This window comes from Gymnoscopelus braueri (assembly GCF_963280865.1).
Source record: "Gymnoscopelus braueri genome assembly, chromosome: 17".
Classification (NCBI taxonomy): Eukaryota; Metazoa; Chordata; class Actinopteri; order Myctophiformes; family Myctophidae; genus Gymnoscopelus; species Gymnoscopelus braueri.
In genome coordinates this window covers 13274556-13283872 of record NC_137617.1, presented here as the reverse complement: position 1 = coordinate 13283872, position 9317 = coordinate 13274556, and the positions used below count along the sequence as shown (strand labels likewise).

The window sequence follows — 9317 nt, the reverse complement described above, 5'->3', positions numbered from 1 at the left end:
CAAGTAACTGACAACATTGATGCGTCATCATACATCATACTGTTTCTCAACTAGTGCTCGATAAAATAAAATATAATACAAATCTTCACTTTCCTACATTACTAAATGCATGGTCAGGGACCACATGCAATACCTTCACGGACCACCAGTTGAAAACCCAGGTCCTAATAATAATAATAATGAATTGCATTTTTATAGCGCTTTTCCAAGTGCTCAAAGCGCTTTACAATGGTTCATTCATTCATACAGGTGGGGGACATTGGGAGGTGGAGCGGCGAACAGTCGACGCCAGCGTCCCCACTTTTCCCACATTCACACACCAATGGTGGCAAGCGAGCGCCGACCGAATCATTGGAGGCAATGTAGGGTTCAGTGTCTTGCCCAGGGACACTTCGACATGCGGTCAGGAGGAGCCGGGATTCGAACCGCCGACCCACGGATCATTGGACGACCTGCTCTACCTCCTGAGCCACAGCCGCCCTGGTCCTAGATGATACACTGAGCTTTGACCACGCACCGCTTCTCGTGTAACTCGAGAGAGAAGCTCACCTCTCTCGATACGCAGGACCACACTACCAATCAATATGCATTCAAGGATTTTATTGAAGAAAAGGAAAACCAATGTAACGAATGAAGCGCCTTTACAATCTGCCTATTTGTACCTTCGGACTATAACTTCAGTTTATACAATCATAAATAAGCAGGAAATACACACATAATAATATGGCAATAATTATACGCAACTTCCGTTGCTGGAAGGCCCGGATAATTGTACACTGAGTTTTCGACTTATCTACTTATATAGCAGGAGTTTTCAATGATGAACTTGTCGAGTTGAGGAAGCTTCGAAGGGGGCACGCCGAGCTCCTGGGCATGGCGACAAACCCACAGGAAAGGAAAGAGTAGAAGATGAAATAGGGTGGTGGGAGTGGTGCAGAATCCGAGATCGAAGTGGGGGGAAGAGGGTTAGGTGAGCAGTTAGGTGAACAGAAGCGAGTTGATTGTAGGCGGCTTGATTGTAGGTGTGGTCCTTTAGTTTGAAGTATTCTGTGTGGAATCCAGAGCAAGCTAAAGAGGCTGGCATGTAATGCAACAATTATTTGCAGTTATATCCGTTCTCTCCTCAGGTGCTGCCTTCCTTCCTTGAGAGTTGATTGAACACATCAGTGTTCGGTCAACTCGTCAGGGCTTGGCTGTTAAAAGCCTGGGGAAGAGAACAGACAGGGCCAGTGGGCCTTTCTGCAGTGTGATACTGTTGTCTTAAGTCACAACTAGTTGTGGGTGATACTTGCAAGAGAAGATGTTTAGGCCTATGTGTTATGTGTTTGGCACAACCGAGGTAACTCAAGTGTAGTGTGTGCACCGGTATTTGGTGGCCTTTCTCTTTGGTGGCCTGGCCCTCGTGTGCGTGCCGGCTTACTATGTCCTCTAACTGTAGACCCATTTTAGTTATTGTTCAGAACATATGTGTTAATAAATTCTTGTTGTCCTTGACTCCTTAACAATATTCAAGTGTGAATGTCAAAGTTTGAAATAGAATTCATGCAGCATATATAGCATGTGTATGTCTGTGATTAACTAGTTCCGGGGGATGCTTATCCCATAGCCTGGAGGGATTGAAATTATTGAAAAAAGAAAGAAAGGAAAGACATAGTTGTCATTGAACAATATGTAGAAGTTGACCATTTGTCCTTGGCCTGGCCCTGCTGACATCATGCACAATAAATGTGACACGTATTGGCCTAGTAGTAGCCTCCTAGACTACCATTGGCTACAGACAGACAGGCAGGCAGGCAGGCAGGCAGGCAGGCAGGCAGACAGACAGACAGACAGACAGACAGACAGACAGACAGACAGACAGACAGACAGACAGACAGACAGACAGACAGACAGACAGACAGACAGACAGACAGACAGACAGACAGATACACACACAAACAAAGTCACCCCGCTGTCTCCTTGTCCAACAACATCGTCTCACCAGACCCCTAGTAAAACACTCAAAGACATTGGTGAAAATCTAAAAGATCAACTCAAGTGCCACACTAGAGAGACAGACAAACAAACCTGTAGTATACACTCACAAAGTGAGTAGCCTACTGAGTATGAGTCTGGCATGCATTGTCAAAGACTTAGTGCCATCTAGCGTTAAAAAGATGGATTTCATCTATCATGGGGGGGGGGTCATTTCGATCTGTCTCGATGGTGTTGGTGTTTCGATCTTTGCTAAATAAATCAAATCAGTCTCATATTTTTTTCTAACTTATCTGAATTCAATTTCGAACATTTATGTGGCTTTGGATAGGGCTAGAAGGACTAAACTGGGCAAGCAATACAATTTAGTTCAGTTCAAAGGGGCATTATTGGCATTTGAAACATAGGCTACGTTTACATTGCCAAAGCAAGTGTGAAATAAAACACTGAAAACTAAGAAATGTATGTACAATTAAAGTAGAATAAAGAATGCATGCACTACCCTTTCGTCACCAGCAGATGTCCCTCTCGTACTGCTTGATAAAACTACATGAACTATGAAACACCATCTTTATGTTGACTCAACCACATTTACCGCCTGAATGATAGAGCACACATGAAACACATGAAAACATTATGATGAGAGTAAAATACCAACCCAAACCAAGCATTTATTTTAATATTCTTTCCCCGGAGTTCAATGACTTCCCTATAGTTTCCTATTTTACATCATCTGATGGAACAGAAAAGGAAATACCTCCTTTGGAAACATTGTATTGACTCGTTAAGAATTCCTGAAGTGGCATTTAGTTATGATCATTGATTGGAACACTCCACAGTCAAAGAAACTAGGCAAATTCTACCAATATCCCACCTCCTCTTATTATATTATATGTTATAGCCTACTAAATTAAGTAGGCCTACAATGCAAACATTAGTCCTACATAAAATACTAGGCTATTCATTGCCATATGGTGACAAAAAGGCAAATACATTTGACGTTTTAAAGGCATTTAACCACCTAAGCTCCTATCCAGTGATAGGCTAAGCACAGCCATAAAACATATACACATTACAATAGCCTAAATTAACCAGTAGAAGTGTAGTCTACGCAAAGAGTTCAAATATCACTTAATTTGGTGTATAAAGATAAGAGGAGTTATGGTTTTTAAGAGAACATTGAGAAAGGGAGGTGGTATAATATCACAAGAAAAATACAAATTTTACTCTGTAAATTTTTAAATAACACTTGTAAAGGAATGATGTATGTATGAATGATTCACGTCGTAAATAATTATCCAATGAGTAGGCCTACAGCTTGGCTGCAGGTTGGGGGCTAGCCAACTTCCCTTATTAATGTATTCACTCATTCATGTCACTGATCATGCATGATTTCATTGATCACTCTCCTTCCCACCAACTAGTGGGCCCCGACCCAAAATGACAGACGCAAGAATGACTTAGCTAAATAGGAATAATTGTGTTATGATGATGATTAAGATTCACCAGCCAGACAGTAAAAGCCGTCCTGCTCTGCATGTTATTTAGTATATAACATACATTAAAATATAAAATCGATGGTTCAGAATTCACATTATTTCTCTTATTGTATAGGAAATATTAGCTGAGTTAATCGAAGATCAAATGTCGCCATTCTGAATGAATGATCATTTGAAATTCATCACTAGGCTACATTCTTTGCATTTGTATATAGGCCTATACTTAATGTTCAATTCTTCAACTCCAACACGTCTGTATATAGGCCTAATATATGCTCAGGAGTCAGGGTGTCATTTTAGCTACTGAATGACGAGTTGCGATCAACAACTAGATCATTAACATATTTAACCAATTAAGCCCCGTTTCATGTTTCCTCTTGCGTCATGTGGTAAAAATAGCCGATCTACAAGCTCACAAATCTTTGTGTCAAGGGGGAAAAAAACAAGTATTCGTCTGGTTATATGACATGCCAAATAAGTGATTAATTAAGTTAATAGGCCTACTATCCTACATTCAAAATCGGTGACACAGACAGAGGCACTAAGCTGGGCTGTGTTTCCATCAATGTAGGATTGGACTTGACACAGTAAAAATCTCAGTGTTAACATGGATTTTAATGTGCAGGCCTGGTCATCATGCAAGCAGACTTGCATGTGTTTTCATCACTGCTGTTGCAGAAACGTGCCCCCCTCCCCTGCAAACCGCCGCCTGGTCCGCATGCATCTTCTCCGTGTCTTCTTCTGTCTTTTCTCTGCGTCCTGTCTGCGTGCCACCTTTGGCACCGACCCGGGCCCGCGCACACGCCCCGATGCCAGCAGCCTGCATGGCACGGCCACCGCCAAGTCTCAGAGCACGGCGCTCCGCTCAGCCCCAGTTCAATTGACTCGTTTAGGCAATTGCACCCTGATCCTAGTGGCAGGTCCCTTTTCTAGTGGTGGAAGAAGTACTCATATTTTATCGATAGTTTACCTTTAAGTAAAAGTAGCAATGCCCGACACCACAATATAAAAATACTCTGTTACAAGTGAAAGGCATGTGTTCAAAATGTTACTTGAGTAAAAGTACAAAAGTATTGGCATCAAAATATACTTAAAGTACCAAAAGTAAAAGTAAAACTAAAATGTTTGAAAATAGCAGATCTACAAGCCCACAATGTGCATTGTGAGCTTGTAGATCGTCTATTTTCAAATAGCATATGTATAGGGCTAAAGTGGTTAATGTATGTTTTATAATATAATAATGTATATCTGCAAAGTAACTAGTAACTCAAGTTTTTCAAATAATTGTAGTATAGTAAATTTACAATATTTGCCTCTGATATGTAATGGAGTAGAAGTAAAAGTACTGGAAATTGGAAATCCTCCAGTAAAGTAGATATACCCCAAAATCATACTCAAGTGCAGTGCTTGAGTAAATGTACTTAATTACTTTCCTCCACTGCCTTTGTGTCTGCACAGCTATACAGTATGTGACCACAGATGTTTTATCTCAGGATGTGTATGGCTATAGGCCGACTCCCCGTGTGTTTCATACATGGAACCTTATTCACATGTACGGGGAATATCGGTGCATGATCAATGATCAATATATGAGATTAACCTTTTTTTTAATAGAGGCGTTTAACAAGAAACGCTTATCTCCTCTCCTGTTTTTGTGCTGTTCTTCTCTCCTCTTCCCTATTCCATGTTGTCTTTGTGGCTGTGTGGTGTGATGACAGATGGCGGGTCTCTCTCCCCCGGGGAGCCAATCTCTCTGTCAATCAGCCCCAGCTCTCATGTGATGGCTCTTGCCAATGACGTGCCAGCCATATGGCCTGGCATCAGAGCTGGTATGTAACCCACCCAATCCCATGCCTTCTGAGATGCCACACTGGCTCCACGCGTTTGGGTTCGGGATAGCAGCGAAACCACACACAGAAACAGAATAGTAGTGTGTAGTGTCCTTGTGAAGAGAGCTGGTGGTTGAGGATGGCCACCCGGAGAGACGCGATGGTGTAAACAACATCTCTGAACAACCGCCACGGAGGTAGGTTTGGATTATGATAGCCCGATCATTGTATTCAACGTTATGAATGTCTGGTTATTTATGAAACGTGGGGCTATTGCTTTTTTGGAAGTCTATTTGATTGTGATGGAAAGAACCAGCATGCGGTAACTACTCCGTTCTCCTCTTGGAATATAAAGGCTGCTTATCCTCCGATCAGGATGTGATCAATATGATGGATTTTTTATCCAGCCGCGGAACGAAATCCGAGGTCTTGGATGCGATCGATCCACCTTATCAGCCATATTCATTTTTGACAGATTTAAAGAAATCTTATCATTGAGATTGATCTGAGATAGCCTGTGTCTCTATATCAGTTTTTAACGAATAATTGTTACGTCGCCGTTCAGTTCAGGTATGATGAATCGATGAAGGTCGAAATATTCTATTTAAGAATTCCCCGAAAATGGCCATGTGGAATATGCATGTTAATGTATACATGTTATTAATCATGCACATGTGTGTGTGTGTGTGTGTGTGTGTGTGTGTGTGTGTGTGTGTGTGTGTGTGTGTGTGTGTGTGTGTGTGTGTGTGTGTGTGTGTGTGTGTGTGTGTGAGAGAGGGAGTAGAGAGAGAGAGAGAGAGAGAGAGAGAGAGAGAGAGAGAGAGAGAGGGAGAGAGAGAACCGTGGGGGTAGAATTCTCCATAGAGGCTAATTGACAAGGTATTGGTTGGCGTTAATTACATTCTGCTTATAAGATTAGAAAAAAAATACACCCTCGCACTCCACATGAACAGCTGAGGTCTGTGCCACTAGCTTTCTATAAAGCTTTTGTGGTTTTTGAAAAGACTATGATATATATATATATATTTTTTTACATCGTGTCATTATATGGCTAATGTATCTAATAGCCTAATAATTAATTGATTTGGGCTATCGTAAATACAAAGATATGTCGGCCAATTTAATGTTTTCTCCCATTAATTTAATCAAAACAGCAAATAAATTATCCTTATCTTGGGCTATTTGGGCAGAGCATTTTTCAAATATCTTGGTATTAGTTATAGGCTATACAATCGGCCTATTTATTTCCAAAATGGAGAGCTGTGCAGCCATGCGTAACCTCTGAGGAACCCACTATCTCAAAGGTTGTTTTTGGAAAAATATTTTAAAAAATATATAAAGTCTATAAAGAATAGGCTACAAGCCAGTGTAATCTTTATTTTTTCCTGGACATAATGTCATAATCCCATGTTTATGCATGGCACATGCTTTCGATGCAGATCGTGTAGGTGTATTGCATTCAGAACGTGTGCTGGCTGTGTTGGAATGCAGCCAGATTATTAGTTTGGGGGGCCAGAGAGAGAGAGAGAGAGAGAGGAGGGGCGGGAGAGGCTACCCGCAACCTAATGCGCCCCATGGGGCCCGCATGACGCGGGCTGTGTGGAGCGACCTGCTGCGAGCGATGGAGGAGACAAGTCAACTCATTTTTGTAAATGACATTTTTTAAGAAATTAAAGCAATGTCCCTCGATCGCAAGATATAGGAAGTGGACAATACTCTACTCACGTTAGCACAAAGACAACATCATCCAGTTTTTGGATCTGTGATTGATGAAATACTTTATTAACAGTTTTAAAAAAAAAAGCACAGATATGCCTACAGTTTCATACAAAAGGATGCCGGCTTGTTGTTGTTTCCATCGGGGTCATGCGTATTCAATTCATCTTCAGTAGTTCAGTAAAGCTAAGCTCTTGTTTGTTTATGAATACAAAATAAAGGAAAATAAAGGAACAGAAAGGAAAGGGGAAAAGGTTAATTTGGCCTACTGCAATTTTGTTTTATTATGGCCTTGCACATACATATAGGCCTAAATCTGACTTTATCAGAGACAAAGAGGAGCAATGAGACAGTCTTGTGGGGCCTTGATTGATTGATTGAATATTTTATTAGACAGAAATGCAAACAGCACGAGTAGCCTATACAGTCATACACTAGTCTAAAGACAAAAAAGTCCAGTGGACTTGTTTCCATTGAGGTCCTAAAACTGTCAAATCCTCAAGACCAGAGCATCAGCAAATCGCCAGGTTTTGACAACCCACCATGGTGGCACTAAAAAAACAGTTTTGTGTGTGTGTGTGTGTCTGTCTGTGTTTCTTTGCAGTATTCCAGCCTGCAGCCGCCATGTTGAGCCGGTTGTTCAGCGAGGTGCTGCCGGACGTCCAGCGGCTCGCGGCGGGCTGGGTGCAGGAGGACAGCGAGGGCGAGGACTCCTCCATCAAGCCCGCCAAGGACCAGGACGAGCCCCGCGGCGGCTGTCACCTCGACAGAGACGACGAGCTGGACGACGCGGAGACGCGCGGCACGACGAGCAGCCGCGCCGAGTCCGAGATGGGCATGGGAGACATGGACGACGACATGATGGACGAAGAGGACATGGAGGACGCCGAGGAGGAGGAGGGGGAGGAGGGCTGCGAGGGCGGGGGGGGCGACGGGGACGACAAGCCGAAAAAACGCGGGCCGAAAAAGCGCCAGATGACGGCGGCGCGCGTCGAGCGCTCCAAGGTGCGCCGGCAGAAGGCCAACGCGCGCGAGCGCACTCGCATGCACGACCTGAACTCGGCGCTGGACAACCTGCGCAAGGTGGTGCCGTGCTACTCCAAGACCCAGAAGCTTTCCAAGATCGAGACGCTGCGGCTCGCCAAGAACTACATCTGGGCGCTCGGGGAGATCCTGCGCAACGGCAAGCGGCCCGACGTGGTGTCCTACGTGCAGACGCTGTGTAAAGGCCTCTCCCAGCCCACCACCAACCTGGTGGCCGGCTGCCTGCAGCTCAACACCCGGAACTTCCTCACGGAGCAGCAGTGCGCGGTGGACGGCGGCGGCGCGCGCTTCCACATGCCCGGCTCGCCGTTCTCCGTGCACCACCCGGCGTACGGCTACCAGTGCTCCCGCCTCGCCTCGCCGCACTACTCGGGCGCGCCGGCGCTCAGCCTGCGGAGCCACGCGGGCGCGTACGGCGCCGCCGCCGGGTATGACTCGGTGTACCCGGCGTCCCCCGGCGACTACAGCAGCCCCGACTACGAGGGCCAGCACAGCCACAGCCCGCCGCCCGGCCCGCCCGGCGTCGGCTGCATGAACGGCGGCCTGCGGCAGCAGCAGAGCGAGTCCTCCCCGGGGGAGACGGACAGGAACTACCATTACTCTATGCACTACTCCGGACTAAGCACCTCGTCCTCGCGGCCCCCCGCGGCGGCCCACCACCACGGCCTGAGCTTTGGGGGCCCCGGCTCAGGGGGGGCCCGCGGTGGGGGCGGCGGAGGCGGCGGCGCGCACTCTGAAAACATTCCGCCGTTCCCGCACGACGTGCACTTGCACCACGAACGGGCGCCCGTGGCGTATGACGAACTGAACGCCTTTTTCCACAATTGATCCCCATCATCCACCCGAAGGGTCACATAATAACGCAGCGGTTCTCAAACTTTTCCACATCAAAAAAGGCACCACCTCCACCTTGCGCAGGTTGATCAGTGCCGAGTTCAAGTCGTCATGGAACCCCCCCTCCTCCCCCAAATTGTTATGCATTTGGCCGCGGACCATCATCTGAAAATGTGTTGTTGTGCCAGGGAGGGACGGGACCCCCAGAAGAGAAGATTTAAAAGCTAAATCATTCAACATGTTCCAATACTTTCAAGATTTCTTTAAAAAAAAAATCAATAATAGCAGATATACAAGCTCGCAGTGCGGCACTAAGTGACGTGCTGTGAGCTTGTATATCTGCTATTTTTGAACAGCCAACGCATAAATGGATAAAGTGGTTAAAATGATTGTGATGCTGTATTAACACAAATCTTTCCCA

The 9317-nt window shown here is 45.2% G+C and overlaps 1 protein-coding gene across 1 annotated transcript; it reads left to right on the top strand.

Annotated features, from left to right (window-relative positions):
• Positions 1-7642: 7642 nt before the first annotated feature.
• Positions 7643-8890, top strand: LOC308104311 (neurogenic differentiation factor 2-like; the record flags this gene model as incomplete). Its single annotated transcript, XM_080454718.1, has 1 exon — positions 7643-8890. The coding sequence occupies one exon, from the start codon at positions 7643-7645 to the stop codon at positions 8888-8890; it is 1248 nt and encodes a 415-aa protein (XP_080310844.1).
• Positions 8891-9317: the final 427 nt, after the last annotated feature.